Source organism: Pundamilia nyererei, unplaced genomic scaffold, assembly GCF_000239375.1.
Source record: "Pundamilia nyererei isolate P.nyererei 1_Seehausen unplaced genomic scaffold, PunNye1.0 scaffold00004, whole genome shotgun sequence".
Taxonomy (NCBI): Eukaryota; Metazoa; Chordata; class Actinopteri; order Cichliformes; family Cichlidae; genus Pundamilia; species Pundamilia nyererei.
The window spans coordinates 2,981,095-3,003,357 of NW_005187405.1; the positions used below are offsets into that span (position 1 = coordinate 2,981,095).

Here is a 22,263-nt window from a genome sequence, read left to right on the forward strand (position 1 = left end):
TCAGGTACAGAAAAACAGACACTTTAATTTGGAACATTTACAAGCTGAAGTGAACGACCACACAGGTCCAGGTGGAGGAGCTCGGGATGCTGGTGGTCTCGGTGGTGTTCACACGTACCACAGGAAGCCGAAACGCTTGTGCAAAAGCTCTTCGCGGGGCCTGAGGTTGAACAGCTCCTCTGACAGAGGGGTGACCCAGCGGTCTGTGTGAAAGACGCTCTCGCCAACCTGCACGGGTTAAAAAGATGCACAGTCAGCATCAACACAGGAACGCTGAAGTTCAGCGACAGACCTGAACTAAAATATAGATTCATTTGTTACCCTGTTTACTGAGTTATGTATTTTCACTTTGCATTTTTACCCAGACATACTTGGATTTTTGCAGTTTCCTTTATTTATTTTTTCCTTTCAGCTGCAGTAGTACGGGGTTGTTTAAATTGTGTCTCAGGTTAACCTTTGCATCTCAGCAGGCTCACAGCAAGTAAGGTAGGTGGGAAATCTAGATAAGTGTTATGCTTACAAAACAAAGCTGAAAATAATACTGTCGGTCAGTGCGTTTAAGAGGAAAAGTCAATCATCTTTTCTGTGTTGGACTGTACGCACCTATCTCAGCTAATATTTGTACGAAATGCAAATGTTTATTGTATGATTTTTCTTTGGTGTCTGAACCGTTTTAAAAATGAAAACAAGTATATTAAAAACTAATGAAAAGGCATCTATTAAATAATGTTGGACAGGTCATGAAAAATTCTTCTCTATAATTATATCATGAAGATGCTGTATATGAAAAAAAGTAATAAATGACTAAAAAATAATGAATAAGCAGGAGCAACTGATTTTTTTTTAACTTCTTACCTTCCAACCTGGAACGTCCTTCATGATGACTACCTCCTCTTCCAAGTTTTCCCTCAGCATCCGTAAGGTCCTAGCACAGAGACAACATTCAGCTCAGCATTTAAACAGCTGACCTGTGTTTGCAAGCTTAGGCAGTATAAAAGATGGACATAGTTCATGTGTCTGAAAAGGTCAATGGCCTTCAATCTGCATTCTTTCTAATGGACAGCAGAGGGCGACTCCTGTGCTTGAAAAAAAAACCCCAAAGCATTCCCAAATTCCTCTGAGACCCCAGTAAACACTTTCCTGATGTGTTTAGGGACTCAGTTTGTAGTTTGTGTTTGTGTTTGTACTGAACAAACCATTGAGGCCATTTTGTCAATGAAAGTCAATCTGGGAGTCAGGAAGGAGAAACACCTCAGTTTGAGGCTTCATAATAGAAAATTACAGACCAACATTTAGGTGATCTAAACGTAGGTTGGCTGCCTATGTCTAACTATTATATACAGTCTATTGTTGTAAACACCATTGAAAGAAAAAAAAACCCATAGTAAGCATGCACAAAGTGCTCAGTCACCTTCGGTCATGCTCTGCCTGCAGCAGAGGCATCAGAGCTATCCTGGCTTCCAGCTCTTCAATCTGCAGTCGCCTGCAACACGCAAACACGCACACACAGTTTGAGACTGAGCAGTGCACACAGGTGTGACAGTAAGCAAAACCACATCACAATTCCTTGACATTTCTTACCTCCTCTCTCTGTTCCACTTGAATAGCCTCCAGTACCCAAAGACCATGATGCCAATGCCAATGCCAAACATACTATATCCTGCAGGTTAAAGAATGAATGAAGCAACAGAACATTATTGAGTATTAATGCACATTTTTAACATCTTTAAGTAGGTTTACATATGTATTAAAGCATTTACTATAATAATAGCTGCACAGGCTTATGCTGTTCTAACGTATTATACAGGAGAACTCATTGAAATATCCATCAGAGAATTTGCTTTTTAACAACATCAGACCCTGTTGGAGGAGCTGACATTCACATACGGTGTCACCTGCGTTCGGCCACAACTTTGGAAATAAATTCCCATCATTACATGTGGAAGATGTGGAAAACCTGAGTACGCTTCATTTTAAAGCAGTTTCACTGTGATATAAAGTCATCAGACTGCTACTGCTGACTGATCCTCTTTGAGACTCATTTCAGATCTTTCTCGATACTGTCAAGTAAATGGTGCTAAAATTCAGTGTCCTGTACGGCCCTACAACGCCTTATAAAATTACCATAAAATGGATATTACCACATACTTTTTGGTATAGGGAGGAAAAATGTGTGAAAATTTCACAAACCAACTTAATGAGGTTCCATTAAAACATTTTTCCTTCTTTTTTTTTTTTCAGATTAACCCATTATTCACGTGACGAAACTAATCTGCTGGAGTGCTGGAGTAACAAACAGGAAATAATCTTAATTTAACACTTAACATTAATATGTATAGCATTCTTACTGCAACCACTATCTAGTCATGGAGTTTAACACAGTGTTTATATGCATTTTATACTTTTTACACTTTATATTTTTACTTACCAGCCAAAAGCCAAGCAAGTAAGGTTTTACAACTCAAACGCAGGTGGGACAGTTTAGATAAAAGCGTCTAAAAGTCACTGTTTCTGTAGCTGCTGCTCTCTGAAACTCTTTGCAGTGCTTTTCAGTTGCAGTGTATTCTGATGTGTAGTCTTGTTGGCATTAAGTCTCTTTTTGGGTTCACATTAAAAGAACTTTTATTCGTGGTCAGCTTCATTTGAAATCATCTATATAACGTTAGTTTTCACTAAGAGAGTTTTGTACCAATTATTGTGCCCCAACGTAAAGAGCTGTGCAAAAGTCTTGAGGCGCGCCTGAGCTCTTTATATTTTCTTCCAAGGAGCCAGCCTTTCTCGTAATTTGCAAAGTAGTCTGACCAATCATTCTCCAGGCTTTCTGAAGGTCTATCCAAGCTTTTCTTTGGACATGGCTGCTTTTTCAATAATTTTCAGTCCTTGTACCTGACCACTGTCAAGGGAATGTTTCTTGTGTTTGTTAAGCCACTTAACACTGGCCTTTGAATAAATCAAAACACAAAAAAATGCACTTAACTCAAGGGATGCAACGGTGCTGTGTCTGCACATAACAGACAACTTACCAAAGAACACATTTTAAATTGTATCTTTATGCATTTTGTTACTAGCACCCTGTAACAAAAACCAATCGTTCATTTCTATTCTTTTACTTGAATGTACAATAAAACTCCGAAAGACAACACTGTTTGATAAACATCAGATATTTTTGCACTGACAAGTTAATTGTCAAAGAGCTGAAAGCTTGGCATATTGTAGAATGTTGTGCAGTGTGCACTAAAAAACAAAAACAAAAAAATTCAGTAAACTTGATAAGTGGAGGACAACAGAGATGTCAGGTCTAAAAAAAATATTTACAGCTCATGAACCACATCTGAAAGTCACCCCTGTAAGAAATGACACAGGATCTGAGAGATCAATCTGACCTTTCAACTAATCCATCTACTGTTCACTGAAGCCTAATCGCAAATTGTGTCAGCAGGCATTTTTAATACAGGTTAACAGAGGCACAAACGTTAGGTCTCAATGGTTGGCTGTCAAGAAGCCATTCCTAATAAAAGGAAACGGGGAGGAAAGGCTCAGGTATGTCAGATTACCCAAGAACTGGGCTGATCATCAGTGGTAATGTCTCTTGTGGAGTGATAAATCCAGATTTGAAATTTTAGCTTCAAATCAAGTCAACATGTAGAGAGGAGACCATGAAAGAGGTACATTAGAGTGTCTACAGCCATATGTAAAACAGGATATAGGCTCTGTCATGTTTTGGAGCTGCATTTCAGCCAGTGGTGTAAAGACCTTGTGAACACAGTAAAGAAGTGTGGTTGGATTCTGACCCATCGTGCAACACAATCTGGTCTTTTAGTATGTGCTGTAAATGCATGCCTGTATAAAAAAAAAAAACCCACAGTAGTGGAACACTATCAGCCATGGACTGGCCTCCCAAGAGCTCAGACCTCAACATTACTGAAGCAGTGTGGGATCATGTTGACTGAGAACAGAACAAAAGGGGACAGTAACACCCAAAGAAGAGCTTTGAATGCCCTTCAAGAAGTCTGAAGAAATATTCCTGAATACCACTTCAGACTACGCTGTCCTAAGAGATCATCTTAATCAATTAACTTAAACTTAATCAAGTAGTTGATTTTACGGCTTTAACACTGTTAACCAAGCAGCAAACGATAGAACAGCTAGAACAGTTTCATCAAATAAAACCTAACCCTCCGTTTAACAGTAGGCATTATCACTTTAACTGAACCTGCAAATTAAACGACTCCCTGTGTTAGCTAGTTAGCATGTCGTTCTAAACCTGTCAATAACAATTCACATTAAAATGTTGCTCTGCTGCAAAAACACTTGTACAACTGTTGTCGTGCTGTTAGTCAAGATGTTCCTTTTAATGACAAGGATAAATGTAAGACCCCGCATACACATTTTTATCTTAGCTTGGATCTTTGTATTTATGCTAACGGGTTAGCGTAACCAGCAAATATCACCTAAACTATCCAACATTTAACAACTGCTGAATGAATCTAAATGTCTGGCTACGTGAGCGTGTGGCGTATGTACCCGAAAGTCCTCGTTTCGGTAGATTTCTCTTATAATCAAAGGGAGCATAGCCTCCCGGAGGAGGCATGTCCTGCTTCACCTTGGACCCCGCCATCTTCCTCCAACCTCCTCCAAAACACGCCAGTGACGTCCCTGAAGACACTCTTCTTCGCTGGTAGAGAAAAACTGTAGCAGCGCTCCAGCGCCCCCACATGTTCGGACATATATTATATTATATTATATTATATTATATTATGTTATATTATATCATATCCAACTGTAATGTTAACATATATTTTATAAAAATGTTACATAATGTTCATTTTTTTATGTTGATGTGGTAAAGTGATAACTATAATGCAAATAACAGAATAAAAACATAAATATTCTATAACATAGAAATGCCCTGAATCTGAGTAAAAGTACTTAAAAAGTGTATAGAAGCAAAGATGGATTTCCTAAAAACATCATGTTGCAAAAAATGCCAAAAGAAAAAAGCTTGTTGAAATATCAACAAGCATCATTGTTGCTTGTTGATATTTCCATTTCATCATGTGATTTCTTGCTGGCTTTGATTTTAGATTCACCTGTTTAATTTTGGACTGAAACACCAGAGGGGCCATTAGCTACGCCTCCCTCGTATCAAGTTTCAGAACTGCCTTAATTCTTCATGGCACAGATTCAACAAGAAGCTGGAAACATTCCTCGGAGATTTTGAGCCATATTGACATGACAGTATAAAATGGGATGTGGTGTGTTTCACCACATCCCAAAGCTGCTCTGTTGGATTGAGATCAGGTGACTGTAAGGCCATTTGAGTACAGATGACCTGAGCTTTGTGACATGATGTGTTACCCTGTTGGAAGCAGCCATCAGAAGGCGGGCACACTGTGGTTTTAAAGGTACGGATATGGTCAACAACAATACTCAGGTAGGCTGTGATGTTTAAATGATGCACAGTTGGTACATTGGAGCATAAAGAGCACAGAGAATACATCCCCCACATCAAGACACCACCATCAGCCTGATCTGCTGATACAAGGCAGTGTGGATCCATAAATTCATGTTGTTTATACCAAGTTCTGACTCCAACATCTTAAGAAATCTTGATTCATCGGCCCAGGCAATATTTTTCCAATCTTCTATTGGCCAATTTTAATGGAGTCATGCAACCTGCAGCCTTAGTTTGCTGTTCTGATCTGACAGGAATAATACCTGATGTGGTCTTCTGCTGCTGTAGCCCGTCTGCTTCAAGGTTGGAGTGGTGTGGTTCACCGATGCTCTTCTGTAGCCCTTTGTTGAAATGAGTGCTTAAAGCTGTCTGGCCATTCTTTAGACTCCATCTGATCTCTAACATCAGAGTATTTTCTTCAACAGAAATGCTGTTCACTGGATCCCAGTAGATTAGCAGTTTGTGAAATATGCCAGCCAGTTTGGCACCAACAACTGTGCTGCATTCAGTCCCTTAAAAAAATAAAATCGCCCTTCTTCCTCATTCTAACGCTCAAATTAAACTTCAGCAGGTCATCCTGACCACATCTACATGCATAGTTGCTACCATGTGAATGAATAGATATTTGTTAACAGCATACGTATGAATTTCGATTCTAGGCCCATAAGAGCAAAAATGTCACAGAGACAGTGATATCCCAAAACAGCAAATGAAAGCAGCAGTTTAAAATGTAATATTTTTTTATTATTTCTTTCAGGAGCTAGGAAAAAAGTAAACCAAATAAATTTAAACATAACTTTGTACATTGCAATTAAAATTACTGGAAAGCAGAGAAATTATGCATTATGGTGAGGGGCACAAGATAACGATGGTCTTGTGTAATCCGGAGTCTTAATCTTAATTGTGTGATCACACAACTCTTTAACTGTGTAATCCAGGAAGCTGGAAGATGTTTCCTTTAAAGGACTGAGTCGAGGCTACATGTAGCCCGTGTCTCACGTGGACAATGGATAAATATCGGAGGCAAGATTTCTGGCTCCAGTGTGGCGAATTCAGCTCCTTCAGAGTTTTGCATTTTCTCAGTGATGATGTAACACTCAAAATAATCTTACAATGTTGACAATATAAAATAAGCAAATTACAGATGGTAATTACAGATGAATTAAGCAATGACACCACGCTTCTTCAGCTAAGGTGCAAAATGGGCTTAAGGATAGGCATGCTGTTAAACAGGAGAAAAAAGAAAGAAAAGAAAAAACAAAGCTAGAATAATCTTCATTTGTGGAAACCACATTATGCCGAGTGATCTTAAACATCAGTCCAAGAAAAAAAAAAAAAAAGGAAAAACAAAAACACAAAAATAACTTACGGTAAATACAAAGTAAACTCAAACCTTTAACTACATGGGTGGTGTAATGAAAATTTTACAACTTGGTAATTTTGCTTTTACTTAAAATAAATGTGTATTTTGTCGAACGTGAACTCTTGGGTGTGATACAACTATTCAAGTGTCAAAAGGTTGGGTGCGTTTCACCCACACCATGGCAGAAAAGGGCTAACAAGCCTCAAACAGAATGCTTATTTTTATCAAAGGTACTCGCAGCAGACATAACCGCCTATCGTACATCATCATTTGAACGACCCTGTCTGGAGGACAGAGCCCAGAGGAAGCCCTTCAAGTATTTTCTTCTCTGCCCAGTCAAATCAAAATGGTTTCTGCACAATTATCAAATAACGATGAACCCCAAAAGAAGAAGAAAAAAAACATTGGAAAATAAGCAAAACTAAAACAAGAATCATACAAAGGTATTAATTAAGGAACGTTTCTTCACTTTGAGAGATTGTAATTGCTTAACAAGTCCTGCGGGGGCGCTGTGGACCGTATTATTGGAGCTGAGGAACTTGGGAAAAAAACTAGTAAATGAGTAGCGGAGTACGGCTTCGACTATTTCCACGCGTTTGCAGTCTGCGAGATTGACGAGCGAGAGGGGATCATGTCCAGCAGGTACTCCCTCTGGCGAGCGTCCACTGTGGCTGATGTCTTGTGACCCGTCAGGCTGGGGTTCACGTAGGCCATGGTCACTCCTGTGAACATGCAGCAGAGCGGCAGGTCAGGTCAGGGCGTGGAAAAGAACTGCGGCGTTACGTCTAATGATTTCGAAAAACACTGTATGATTGTGTAACACCTGAATGTAAAGCCACCCACGGCCCCATAACGCACGGACAGACACCAAGGAAAAACGAATGAGAGTTATGCGCTAATCTAACACACACTAGTGAGACCCAGGAAAAAGTATTAAAACCACCAAACTGAGGGATTACAGCAGGAAAACAGATTAATTTCCAGAAGGGGTGGGGGTGGGGTGGGGGGTGCCTTGTCCGAAAACATTTCCTATTCATCATTTTCTTTCTAACGTGTAAGATTACAGTGATCACAATTTTTTTCTCTTTAGAAAGAAGACAAATTAATGATAAAAATAAAAAAAAAGTTGGATTTGGGGTGTCAAAGGATTGCTTTTGGACCAGACAGGAATTTGAGAGAGAGCAGATGTCAGGCGTCAGAGTTGGGCTGGTATTAATGTGAGTCTACCTGTGTTGCTGCTGCTCTGCTTCTTCCATGCAGTGGATGAGGCACTACCTCCGCTGATAATCCTGTGGCCGCGGATTCCACTGCTGCTCACCTTTGAACTCTGCACAGAGCGGTGGGAAACATGGGCGTGCTTACCTGGCCGGCTGACCAAAGCCGCGGCCGCCACTGCGCTCTGCAGCTGGGAGGTGGAGGAAAAGGAGTGGGGGATGCCTCTCACCCCCACTGATGAGACACCGTGGGACAGGTGGCCCTGTGAGCTCTGAGGGAGGAGACACAAAAAGGCTGTTTGAGCTACGGCAGCTTTGACTCTACAGGTGTTCTCTGAAAAAAGAGAACAAAACCTGATTCCAACCTGCTTGATGGAGTGATGATGAATGAGGTTTCCTCGGCTGGCCTGGTGGTGGTGCTGGAGGGAGGACACTCTGGCCTGAACTTGCTTCAGCTGCTGAGCCACCAGATGCTCTGCCTTCAGTGATGAAGAGGCAGATGAAGCGGATGATGAGGTACTGTGGGAGACTGGTGAAGATGTCTGCTGAATTATACGCTGCTCTATTTCTTGCTCTTGCTGCAGTGCTTTGACAAAGGCGGCTTTCAGCCTATTGGTATGCTCAGCTTTCAAAGCCTTTTTCTGGTTAGATGACATGCAGTCTTCACAAAGCACCGCCCCGCCTTTCGTCTTGTCCTGCCTCCAACGGCAGGTGAAGTCAGTGTTGCACTGGCTGCAGATGAAAGGTTCTCTGATGGTGGGCTTGGGCAGGGCTACACCCGTTTTTCCTGGTTGGAAACAGAGACAGGAAGCCCAGAGGCAATGAGCAAAGACAGAGCAGTGTGGCATCAAATAAGCACTGAAGAAAAACAGACACAAGCAGACAGATATTTAAATCCTGGGTGATAGTGGAGATGTCTTCACTCGGAAGGAACAATAGAAACAAAAATAAGCAGGCCAATTAGTAACAGGGGGAGGACAGCAACTAATCGCTATTTTCATTTCCTAATTAATCAGTTAATTGCTTGCTTGCCCCAAAATGTCTATCAATATTTCCCAAAGCTGATCGTGATACCACAAAATTGCTGTGTAGCCAGAGATTCTCGTTTTACTACCATACAAAATAAAAAGATGTTTGTTTTCTTATTTCGGATTATGTGATTGTTTCAATTGCTTTTAAGCAGATAATATAAGCAAGAAGTATGCTTACATGATGTACATACTGTGAATGCCTGCTTTTGAAACCTTAATAAAAAATATAAATTTAAAAAATAATAAAAAAAAATAAAAAGAACAAACTGTTAAAACCTAATTGCTGCAAAAGGAGACCGATTGGCAACCCTGATTATGAATGCCTTTAGTGATCACGTCTCATTGTTGTTCTATTGAACCACAGCTCAGTTCACCTCTATAACAACAAAACAAAGCAAAGCACCAAAAGCTAAAAATCCACACATACCTCTGTGGATGGTATCCAGCAGATTCTGCACCACTTCTTCCAGTCCCACCAGGTAGATGAATTCATTATTGGCTGCAGAGGGCAGGAAGTTGAACTCTGGGGCAGGTGGCTTGGGTGGAGGGATCTCCAAGAGGGTCTTCTCCAGTTGCTTCCGCAGCGCGAGTTTAGCTGCAGCCTGACGGCTTGCCGGAGAGTCATTCAGACCCACCACAGACACACCGCTTCCTAGGGAAGAGCCCTTCAAACTGGATGAAGAGGCCTGCGTAAACAAGCAAAGACAGGAAGAAACACATGGTGTAAATATTCAGCCCCGACCACAATAGTGTCTCAAAGCTCTGTCACAATGTATTTCACATTTGTGCCAATGTCAAATACAACATTCGTATTCTATTTTTATCTTATTGTATATTTTTATTCTATTTTATTCTACTGTATATAGTATATTATTTTATTCTATTCTGTACAGCTGTGTACTGTATTTATTCTTATTGTATTCTAATTTTTGCGTCATAACTTCTGCACTGTCCACTTCCTGCTGTGACAAAACAAATTTCCCACGTGTGGGACTAATAAAGGTTATCTTATCTTATCTTAACACAATACACAAAATCTGACTCATCTGATGATCTGACTACAAAAATACCTGCTACTTATCAAAGATGCTGACTTCACACACACACACACACCTGGTCAATCAACCTACTTTATTCCCCGGACTTTATCGTTACTCTTTGCCTGTTGGTTCTCCAGAAAAAGTCTGTTATGGGTGACTGTGCCATGTTCTCCTGAAGTCAGAAGTGTCCTGTTTAAGAGGCACCAACATAACGGCCAACTGTCCTGGCCAGAGGACCCTTCTCTACGATTGGTTAGCCTGGCTCAAAATGAACTCTCCATTGCAGTAACTACACATTCTGAACAGTCTAATCTATGTTTCAAATTCATTGCTTCAGTAGCAAGGCTAAGCTGGTCAAATGAGTGACGAAGCGCATCATCTGCCTGAGCACAGTTTGTGAGTCTGAGCATCAACAGGCTTCAGAGTTTTTATTCGAACATTAATCAATTTCTTCCAAGTTTAATTGAGGACTGGGAGAACTTGCTGTCTGCCACCTAATGCAGCCCCGTGGAAAAATAAGCTGGCAGAACCTCCTTTAGCGGCAATAACGTGATGTAATCATTTTCTGCATGACTTCCTCAGTCTGTCATATTGCTGTGGAGGAATTTTGTCCCACGCTTTCATTTATGCACAGCTCTCTTAAGGTCCCACCGTAGCATTTCACAGTCTGCCTGAGGTCTGGACTTTGACTGGGCCATTGCAACACCCGATTCTTTCCTTTTTCACTCATTCTGTTGTAGATTTGATCATTGTTCTGTTGCATGACACAACTTGAACCAAGCTTTATCTGTCAGATAGACGGCCTCACATTTAGCTCTAGAATACTTTGGTATACAGAAGTGTTCACGCTCCACTCAGTGACCAGGAAACCATCACCCCTCCACCAGCGTGCTTCGCAGTTGGTATGCCGATATGCTGTGTTTGGTTTTCGCTAAATATGGTGAAACATTTCCACTTTGACCTTGTCTGTCCAAAGCACATCATTGTTTTTTGAGGTTTCTGAGCATTGCACAGTCTGACCTTGAATTTGCTGGGACGACCACTCCTGAGTAGATTGTGACATTGTGTGTGTTCACACACACCTGAATGCTCCACACCAGCAAACTGCCAAAACCCGTTTTCATAAAGGTGCTCACGCTTACTGATGATCAATTAACCAAGTGCATCTGATCAGGCTGCTACATGCCTTCTGAATTCCTATTGAAATGGGCAGTGTTCATTTTCACATGACTGTACATCTACAGGCTGACGGTACATCTTAGTCAACCTGTTTCCCCTACAAGTAACAGTTTCCATTAACCGCCCGGCTTCCTATGGACTGGTAGATAAGGGTTCTTATTTGTTTTATTTTCAAAACTAAATGTGAGCTAACCAACCGTTTAGACTTCACTTTTTGTACATTCTGCATACTTGATTGCACCTCAGCGTTGTAGATAATCAATGAAAGAAGTAGTTATTGAGTGAATCATTCAAGATTTCTGACTGAATTCCCATCAGTTAAATTTAGGATTCTTTGTGATATTAAATGCTGAAGGCAACACATACACCAACGTGCAGTGGCTACAGCTTTCTCAGTTATAATCAGAAGCAATTTGAACTCTACACATATCAAATTTAGACAAAGTAACAAAACTTTAACTTCATAGTATAATACATCCTACGCTTCCAGCCTGTAAGAGTGAATCACATCTCTGCCCACTCTTGTTTTTGTTTTTTTTTTACATTGAGGGACCGGTGACATACTAACCAGCGTGCTGCCGACTCTGATGAGGCCTGGTTGGATCATTCCTCTCTGGCCCTGGGCGTCAGAGTTCCGGGGACCCAACAGCAGAGGAGGAGGACCAGACCCCGAGCCTCCAGAGGCAGCCAGCTGTTGCTGCTGCTGCTGGCGGAGAGCCTGAATCTGCTGTGGAGACACAGAGATGGGCTAACCACGACAATGAGACGGGCAACACAGACACAAAGGTAGCGGAGGACGAGGAAAGGACATCAAAAAGCACCAAAGCAAAGAACACACAGAAAGAGAGGGAGGCGCAAAGAGAGAACATAAGTCCTACGTTTAAATATAACCTTTCCCCTATAGTCTGTCTCTTTAAGACAGCACTACCACGAAACACCTTCAGGCTATAATTAACTTGACAAGGATGAGTTTTCCCATGACTCACCTGTGCCCCTCTAACCAGAGGTGGCATGATGATCTGGGAGCCATGTTTAGACGAAATCTGCTGCCCTCCTCTCACCAGGGGTGGAGGGATGACAGTACCCGAACTCCTCCCTGTCAAAATCTGGTTTAAAGAAGAAAAAGAAAAAACACACCGTGAGAAGTGGCATCAACTATAGTGCAACTGTGCTTTCAAACAAATAATGTGCATGTGTGATATTAGTGTATTAACCTGTGGAGAGCCTTTACTGCTTGCAATTGTTCCTCGAATTAGAGGAGGAGGAGCAGATGAGCCAGATAAACCTGAGGGCTGAAAAACAACGTACAGAGACATTAAACTGAAACGATGCTTCACTCTGCTGAACAGCACAAGCTTAGATGAACCAAATCGCATCGTCAATCAACATATAAACAGCGGCTGTCCCTGTCAACGACATGAACTGCATGTAACACATGGTTTATCTGCACCATCAAGGCATCACCTGCATTATTCAACAGTTATCATGGCTTTAACCTATATATTTGAATAAAACCTGACCGAGAGTCGTTATCACTTTTTAAAATCGTTTATTTATTTTGTTATGTAATAATTATGAGGCTGTTGTCATGGTTACTGTCAGTTTTACTTAATAGAAGTTGCAAATTAGTGTGGTTTGTTGTGTCATCTTTCTGTAACCAACGTTTTCATAAATGTATTTAATCACATAGTCTGTACGTAAACAACAGATTCCTACCACAGTGACTTGAGCCGTTGGACAGTGCTCTGCTGTTTCCAGCATTTTGGATTCATCCGATTTCATTTTGACACATAAATCAAAGACACTGCACGCTCATGCAGTAGCAACCCTAACGTATACATCACAAAATGAACATTGTGTTCCTCCCCCAGCCCCTCTGCTGGACATTAGAAAGAATGCAGGTTTTAGCCACTTCTGCACTGGCTTCACATTTTCGACCCATCTTTTCTCTGCCTTCTGTGCATCACCTTTGACAAGTTTGACTTTAGTCATTTACAACAAATTATCATCAAAAGAAAAAGAAAATGTGCAGACGACTCGTATAATCTGAAGCTGTAGGTGAGAGATTGTAGGAGAGGCTTTTAATGTTAAGGGCCAACTTGTAGCTGCTGCTGCTCCCTTACAAACTCACATTGTGAGTTGGTGTCTTTTAGACTTGACTCCTTTTTCTAACCTGATGCGTGTAACACAATACTGAAAATTCAATAAATGAATTAAAATATTGTGAATATAATGAACTAGAGGGCTGATCTCATATGTGTTAGCCAAATGACCGTACATTAAATCAGCTCAACCTAGAAATCATCCAACACTGAACACACCTTTGACCTCCCAACTGGCTCAGTCACATGAGTGACAGGAACCCCCTTGCCTCTGCTGACTGTATTGAATTTTCACACAGGCTACCAATTGCAAGTTGGGGTTATTAAAAGTGCACACCCATGACCGCTTTTGATCGCAAAGTGATTGCACAGGTCACCTGATACGAGGCAAACCTTTCTGCAAACAGTTGCAGTCTAACTCTCAGAGAGTCGAAGGTTGGCAAATAACTGCTGTCTGATTTATACATGCATCAATCTGAACAAGTTTTGTCAATGAGCACACTCAGGGGACTCGACTCAGCTGGTTATATTCTTGTTGAACAGGAAGTCTGCTGAGCACAAATGTTAAAGAGTTAAAGTGAGCTTTTTTTTTTTTTTATGTAGAGGGCAACAAATGTGATTTTCAATGATTTATCGCTGTTAATTGCTGTATTATCAGAAACAGATATAATTGCCAACATGAACACATTCAAATGCAGTCAGACTGACTGTATTATGGTAACATTTATGGGAGATTTTAGTGACAGCGTTGGGATACTTCACAATCCACAGAAAACTGTGCAGGAACTAGAAGAGAATCACTAAAGATCAATGACCTGTTGGCAGATTTGTAATATTATCCCATCAATATCTATCCCTACACGTGGAAGAGTGCAATGATGTGTTGATGTGGGCGAAAGCTGCTAGTTACCTTCTGCAGAGTGTCCCTCTGAATTTGGCTCTGCCGCAGTTTCTTCAGCAGCACGAGCTTGGCCTCCTCCAGTCTCAGCTCCTCCTTCAGCTGCTTAATGATACGCTCCCTCTCAGCTGGGCTGCTCTTCTACATTCAACAGAGCACAGCGGCACTTACACCACGCACGTTACAAAAAAAAATAAAAAAATGAAATCCCTTCAGGTTACTGAACATCCCCTGATTCCTCTGAGTCCTCAATCCACCTCTAACCACACAGTGCAACATCTCTGAGGTCCAAACTTGCATCCCCAGTACTAAAATCTATAAAAGCTCACAGCTAAGTGAGTCTCGAGCTCTCTCTTCCAATGCACGATTTCTGACTTTGGTCTCTCACCATGAGCAAGTCCGTGTCCAGCTCTTTAAAGTGGCTGAGCCCGTTCATCGGTGGACTAGGGGAGTCATTATCTGACAAAATGATGACGTCATCATCTTCAGGGGATGGAGGGCGCTTCTCTCTTTTTATACTCCTGGACAAAAAAACAAAACAAAACAAAAATGTTAATAACAGCATTTAAATTGATGTTTCTGTACGGATTACATCCAGTGTGTTCCTTCAGTACTTTGAGGGATGTTATAATCATCCTACTCCACAGCTTGACCATTTCACTTCTTTCTATCCTCTCTCTATTCTAGTCAAAATTCAAAAGATGCATCATTTGAATGTGTTGTGCATGAATGTGTATACTCTTGAAACATCAGCATCCCCAGTGAAAAATCACAAATGTGATTTGAGTTTAAAGACAGGATTTAGCTGCGCCGTTCGAGTTCGCAGTGGCAGATCGGGATAGGTTGAGAAGCTCCAGAACGTGTATGGCAGTTTGAAGGAAGATAAAGCACAACTCGACCGCTTCAAGTATTGGCAGCCATTACTAATGCCTGTATTTAAGGAGGTCTGCTCCTCAACCACAAATATAATTTATGACCACAGGTTTATCCTCTTCGCTGTAATCTAACAAGTCCAGACAGCGCTCCGCACAGCTTCTATTCATATCGAAGGTTTACCAGCAACAAGGGGAACAGGCTTAAATGCCAAGGAGGGGCAAGGTGTGACTGACTTAAAGCTCCGGTGAAGGTCTTTAAGTCACAATGAAACGGCTGCTTGAGAGCACGCATTTCCTGTTGAAACAGGATACTGTGGGCAGGCGTTTGAAGCATTTGGAGTTGACCTGCATTCGCGTAAACTCGTCACACAAGGCACGCTAAGCAAATCTTGGAGAATTTTGGGATCAGTCATCACTTTTATCTACAAAACCACATCGTTATGCACATTTTACTCATGGCCTCCCCTCCAAACACTTACAGCTCCTACTGCAAAGTGACTAGTTGAGCTGCAGGCTATATGTGAGAGTAGATGACCTAAATACTTTGACTAGTGGCACTCAAAGACTGAAGGGCAGGAGGAATGCTCCTGTTAAAATAAGACAGGCCTTATGATTGCACAGATTATGCATTTCTGTGAAGCATAAGAATTTGGTAAAGTCAACAAATGACGACACGCCGTCTCTTCTCCTCGCCGTCTTTTTTTTTGTGTGTGTCTGTGTGTTTATTCATGTGTGTATTAGTCTCTCCTGAGGGCTTAGCGCCATCATCACTTCCTGTGGATTAATCACTTCTCTTCCAAAGAAGTCACGTGACCTCAAAGTCATCATCACGTGACACGTTCACTTTTCCTCTCATCTCTCCCCCCCTCCCCTCACTGTTCCTTCCACTGTGGAAACCATGGCAACAACCGGCTGGAACCAGTTTGTGACACACACGGCTTCATTTTGTGTTCGGGGAGTTTTTAGGGTTCAGGTGGTGGAGAGGGGGGAAAATGGAGGTAGAGCAAAAGTTCAGCATCACCTCTGAGCCACAAACACACACACGCAGCAGGATTACAAAAGTAACTTTGAAACATTTTTAGCCCGTTCATATTCAAACAAGCTGCCATTTGTCCTGTTCTAAAACCCCATAAGTGGGTTTTTAGAACAAAAAGTCTAGACAAGGAGCCGGCAGTGCTTCAGAAAAGCCACAAGGCACCTTCACATTATTATTTTTGTGTTTACTGTGAACCGTTTCTCACCCTTTGGTGGTGCTCATGTCCACGGGCTGCTCTCCTGTCTGAACTTCAACCTTAATAGTGGCCTTTACTTCCCCTGCGGCCAGCATGCCGCCGGACGCCTTTGGCTCCGCCTGCCGGACGCGGCTCCTTGTGTCCATTGCCCTTGCTTTGTCATTGCAGTCAGTCCGATTGTCTGAGCCGGGTTCGACCACCTCCTGTCTCTGGGACCAATTCCGATCATCCTTCACCGGCTGGGAGGTCAAGGGTAACACTAAAGATAACGGCAAAGGGCTCTGATCCTGCTCCTTGTCATGCTCTAATCCGGGCCTAGTCCGGCTCTGACCATCCTGTGCCAGAATAAGGTCAGGCTTAGGTTTAATTGGGGTCTGTGTTGGCGATTCAGACGGGTCCAGTTTAGGTTTTTTGCTTTCATTGTCGGCATCGGAGGTTTCTACAGACTGTGGGGCAGCCTCCCTCTCCAGCGCCCTCTTCTGGCTGCGTGTCTGGCGGACAGCCTCCTCAGACATCCCCTGTAAATAGAAAGAAGAAGAATAACAGTGTTACGTGACGTGTTCAATAGTCAAGCAGGATCCCAAAATGACACGAAAACAAAAAAAGTTTACATTGAAAATAGGGAGCATAAAAACTCCAGTAAAAGGAAATGTCCATTTTTATTGTATGAAGTTGGAAAACACCACTTAGATATATTTAAGATTCTACTCAGTCAAAAAAACAGAACTTTTAAAATCATTTCTATTTCTAAAAGAACTGAAAGTGAAAGTCCTTGTATTTAATTTACATTACCCATTTATAGTCACATGCTTATGGCCTACATCAGGGTCAACGTAAATATATATTTATAAAAATAAAAACTTTAAAAAAAAATGTGAATAAACTACCTCAAAGTGTTTTGAGTGGATATGTCTGATGTTGGGTGAGACAAAATTTAAACACCACCCCTCAGCTGCACTTTTCCAGCTCATGGCTGCGTCACATACCACCTTGTTTTCCACTGGACACTCCCTTTTTGCCTTGACTGAATATGATTGTATGATATTAGGCACAGCCGTATTGCCGCCTCATTGGCAGATCTTTATGTGACTTTACACTTGCCAGCCCTTTTTAACTTCTCATTAACACTGTTATCTAATCACTCAACACGGCAGCGACTCAGTTTATTTAGGCATGTACACATGGTCAAGACAATCTGCTGAAGTTCAAACTGAGAATGAGATTGAGAAAGAAAGGGGATTTAAGTAACTTTGAATGTAACGTTGCTGTTGCTCCCACAGGGGTTGGCCTGAGTATTTCAGAAACTGCTGGGATTTTCAGACACAACCATTTCTAGTGTTTACAGAGAATGGTCCGAAAAAGAGAAAATATCCCGTGGGCAGCAGTTCTCGGAGTAAAAATGCGTTGTTAATGCCAGAGGTCAGAGGAGAATGGCCAGACTGCTTTGAGCTGACAGGAAAGCAACACTAACTTGTTACAACCAAGGTATGCAGAGGATCTCTGAATGCACAACATATCAAACCTTCGAGCAGATTTGATACAGCAGCAGAAGACCACACCAACAGTAAACTGAGACTTCACACAGGATCACTGAAAGTGCACAACAGGAGGCTGCCTGGTTCTATGAGGCTCGATTTCTGTTTCAGCAATCAGATGGTTGGGTCAGACTAAATAACATGAAAGCATTGAACCATCCTGCCTTATACCACTGATTCACAGTGGTCATAGAGTAATGGTATGGAGGATATTCTCTTGGCACGTTTTGGATCCCACAGTATTAACTGAGCATGGCTTAATTTTATGATCAGTGTACCCTTATACAAAGCTCAAATAAAAGCTCAAACTGGTTTCTGACTGGTTAAACATGACAATGAGTTCACTGAACGGGAGGGTCACATCATGGATGTGTAGCTACAAAAATCTACAGCAACTGTGTGACACATCAGTATGGCCCAAAATCTGAGGAATGTTTCCAAAAGACAGACAGACTACACTAGCAAATTGGATGTATTCTGTCAGTGACTGGTTGTTTTCCATTTCATCTACTCTGCATTTATCCTATTGAGCGTGTAGCGTTTGATGTTTTACAGTGACCCTGATGCGAGCTATAAGGTAAAATATGTCGGCCAATTAATAAAGTGCTGCCGGAACTTTAATTTCTTCTGATCGCACATCCTTAATGTGGTAATCTCAGGCACACAGCTCTGAGTGCAAGCGCAGCAGCCTCACCCAGCTGCTCTTCAAACTTCCTGTTAGTGAGGGGCAGCCAATCAGAAGAAAGCTATCTTATAAGGAAAGGTGATAAACCAGCTTATTTCAGACAGTGGATGAATTGAGGGGCTGCACCGAGTAAGACAGATAAAGGTTATGATGAACTGTTAGAAGAAAAATAACAGAGCCCCTTTTATTTAGGCTCTAGTCCAAGTCACATGTCATTCTCACAAGGCTAACACGGTCGGAAAAACCTGCAGGTCTATTACCCAATAATAAATTAAGGCGTCTATTTTACCCCAACTGCATTTGCGATTGTCCTCGTGTTGTTCAATAATGACGCAGACAAGACTGACCTTGAACCAGCTGCAGGGGACATGCTCTAAAAATGGCACCCAGACAAAACATCTTGGATTATCATGGTCACATAGCCAAGATGTTGACTCAAGTATAATTCCAAAACATCCCATTCTCCAAATCTCAGTCTAGACTAAAAGCCAGGAGAAAGGGGGACACTAGGAAAAATATGGGCGTACTCAGAAAGTGCTCAAGTGTTCAGGGCAAAATAGAAAATCAAAAAAAATGCACTTGAGAGAAGCAGAAAGGTCTTTTGAAAGACTGCAAAGAGAAAAAAAAATGCTGCAGAGAGATAAAACATCTATGACAACATCGTAATCAAATCAGAGTTAAAGGGACTTGGGGTAGAGCGAAAATTCACTGGAGCATGAATTCTGTTCAAATATTCATAACAACTCATGAATCCACATATTTTAGAAATGTACGTATTCACGTGGAGGGATTTTTCATTGGCTGCGAGGAGCTCACGATGCGTATACAACTCTTTCTGAGTGGAGCACCATATCCATTACTGTCCAATATCCCCTGAACACCAGATTCAATCCCCACCAGATGTTGACATGGCAGCAGTAGTGGAGATGAGGACATACAGCGGCTCGCTCTGTCAGGCGGACGAGCATTACAGAGTGCACTTGTGCCCTCGCAGAAGTGCACCAGTACATGGCACATAGTGTCACACATTATCCCTACAGTAGCTGCTCTGAATCACTCAGAGTCGGGTCAGAAACGAGAGCGGACGCACGGGATGACGGCAGATACTCCACATCAGTCAATACATGCTGATGGTTTTGATAATGGCCTATCAAACTGTTTGGCTGTACATCTCTGATGCACTTTTCATATCAGTGGATATTGACCCATTTATCCATAATAGCATCCTGTGCACTAAGAAAAGACTTACAAAAGGGTCAATCATCCCACTGATGACTCTGGATTTGGGCACGTGCCTCTGAGGTGTTTTCTGCCCCATCAAGTACACACGATGCTGTATTATCTAAACACCAATATGCCTAAATATAGGTATAGTGTGAGATTATAAAGACAGAATATGACTCATAATTTCCATTACTAGTGGTGCTGATTATGCCGCGTACTTACATACTGTAGTTTGGTACAAGAATGATGCTGGTGATATGATCACAAAGGATTTACTCAGAAATTTTTATATCCAGAGCAATAGCAAAAAGCCAGGTAAGGCTCGCTATTGTTCACTGTGTACACACTCATTGAATTGGTTATTATTGAATGTGTAAAAAGGCAAATGTTGATCCATATGGCATGCTACACACAGAGAGTAGACAACCTGTGCTCAAAGTTCACAGGATCTCAAACAGACAGCACATTCAGAGATGCACAAAGGATCTTGCTCTCTGCTGGAAGAGCATGAAGAAGCAGCAGTGCACCGCAGTTATGTACTTATGCATATTTATGTCTTTATGTTACAGAATCAAGAGCCAGTCCTCCCAGGACTGTGGAGGCCCTCAGTCTGCCCAGCGACGCGCCACAGGAAGCTACGTTCCTTTTTTTGTTTTGTTTTTTTGGAAGGGTGTGGGGAGGAGGGGGGGGGGGTTCGCTACAATTAACCCTTACAACCTGGAGTACTTCTCCGTAACACACACACCGTATGCGCTTCCAACCCCTCCTCCCCTTCCTGTTCTCAGAACGGCTATGGCGGCGAGCAATGAGCGCACTTAATGTATCCATCATGCACACATACAAAATGCACGCAGGGTGACAATGCAGCATGCAGAGCAATCACCTGATAGCAGAGAGCTGACTAAGTTTTTATAATACTCTGACATCACTGAGACACACATGACATGACCCTTCCCAGGATTCAGTGGGACACACAAAGCACTTTTCCTGAGAACCGGTTTAAACCGGTTAGCTTGTGTGTGTGTGTGTGTGTGTGTGTGTGTGTGTGTGTGTGTGTGTGTGTGTGTGTGTGTGTGTGTGACTCTGTCAGTGTGTGTGCGTGTGTGTGTGTATGACAGAGAGAAGCTGAAGCTGGTTTTAACCCTTCAGGTGCTGGAGCAGGCGCAGGGCTTCCACACTGACGGCCATTATACAGTGTGTGCGTATGTGTGTTTGTGTGTGTGGTGTGGCGGGGGTGGGGTGTTGTGATGACATTATTAATTTCTGGCGCATATAGCTGTGAAATGATGCTGCTGGAAGGAATTAGACATGGGGAACGCCACCCATCCCCGCACCAACCTTACACGGGCACTGACCCCATCTTTGTAATGGGGGATCTTTAATGGCTGGCAGGTTTCACATTTCATCTTCATGGCAGTTTACACACACAATTCCTTCAAACCCTCTTCGCACGCACACGCACACGCACACACACACCACCTCCCACCCAAGAACTTGACATCACATGCAACCAGTGCAAAACCTCTGAAAGCAACCGAAAGCAAAACTGAACTTTACATGTCTCACAAATTCAGGCTATATAGCCAAACTTAACTGCTCACTTTTCTCTCTCTCACACACACACACACACACACACACACACACACACACACTAAGAGGAAAAGCTACACTGTCCACTTCAATATTACACTTGTTACAGCAGCAGGCGGAGTGATTAGTGTCATGGTATGATCTGAATCACATTGTATACAACATTATCCTGTTAAATATTCAAATCAGATGGAAATCCTCAAACAGCATTAAACGACACTGCAAAGACTTGACAGCACAGCGAGAGATCGCGCTCATAATTCTCACGGCGGCTGGGCTGACTGGTTGATTGTCACTTCTTTAGTACATTTTCACCAGACCAAAGGTTTACCATCTGCACTTCTACCCAAAGTAGAAACATTCACTTGATTTCGACCAGAAGCTGCACTGTCCCTTTGGTGTCTGGTGAAAAGAAGTTACATTTTTCTGTCCTTGAATGATAACGCCATTTTTTCCCCCACTAGTACCTACTCGACTCAACTCTACTCGACACTTAGGTGGTAGTACCTGGTACTTTGCTAGTATCTACTTAGCCAGGGTTCTAAGCGAGCTGAAAATGTAATGTCAACAGACTGCATGCCACTGACTGGCCAGAAAATGATGTCATTGGATGAGTCATGAGAGAGACTCCTTTGCAAGAATCAAACTCGTCATTTTTGAACCCCGGATACAAGGAAAAAGACTCCACACTAACCGACACTGTCCACCAACGACGAGGTGCAGACGATGTCCTCCATTGTTGTGTTGTTTTGTGCCGCATACTCACAGTGTGATGGCATTCAATTGCAATGGAAAACGACCGAAACCGATTCGAGTCGAGCAGAGTAGGTGCTAATCTAA

At 42.1% G+C, this 22,263-nt stretch overlaps 2 protein-coding genes across 6 annotated transcripts in view; both read right to left on the minus strand.

The window, feature by feature from the left end:
• On the minus strand, window positions 1-4,669 carry ndufa13 (NADH:ubiquinone oxidoreductase subunit A13). Its single transcript, XM_005721183.2, has 5 exons — window positions 4,525-4,669; window positions 1,582-1,660; window positions 1,412-1,483; window positions 856-925; window positions 1-228 (listed from the first exon to the last, which is right to left on the minus strand). The coding sequence occupies exons 1-5, from the start codon at window positions 4,616-4,618 to the stop codon at window positions 109-111; spliced, it is 435 nt and encodes a 144-aa protein (XP_005721240.1). The 5' UTR covers window positions 4,619-4,669; the 3' UTR covers window positions 1-108.
• A 1,860-nt stretch (window positions 4,670-6,529) lies between these two features.
• Window positions 6,530-22,263, minus strand: part of LOC102198646 (transcriptional repressor p66 alpha) — a 20,989-nt gene continuing 5,255 nt past the window's right edge. For 2 of the 5 annotated variants that reach the window (XM_013912447.1, XM_013912449.1), the window contains exons 2-11: window positions 16,399-16,907; window positions 14,671-14,803; window positions 14,295-14,423; window positions 12,497-12,574; window positions 12,269-12,388; window positions 11,851-12,030; window positions 9,491-9,749; window positions 8,398-8,819; window positions 8,046-8,304; window positions 6,530-7,540 (exon numbers count right to left, since the gene is read on the minus strand). In XM_013912447.1, the coding sequence (XP_013767901.1) occupies window positions 7,401-7,540; window positions 8,046-8,304; window positions 8,398-8,819; window positions 9,491-9,749; window positions 11,851-12,030; window positions 12,269-12,388; window positions 12,497-12,574; window positions 14,295-14,423; window positions 14,671-14,803; window positions 16,399-16,904 (2,226 nt within the window). In that variant the 5' untranslated portion in view covers window positions 16,905-16,907 and the 3' untranslated portion in view covers window positions 6,530-7,400. The remainder of the gene's footprint in view (window positions 7,541-8,045; window positions 8,305-8,397; window positions 8,820-9,490; window positions 9,750-11,850; window positions 12,031-12,268; window positions 12,389-12,496; window positions 12,575-14,294; window positions 14,424-14,670; window positions 14,804-16,398; window positions 16,908-22,263) is intronic. The other 3 variants (XM_013912452.1, XM_013912451.1, XM_013912450.1) reach the window with 3 other exon arrangements.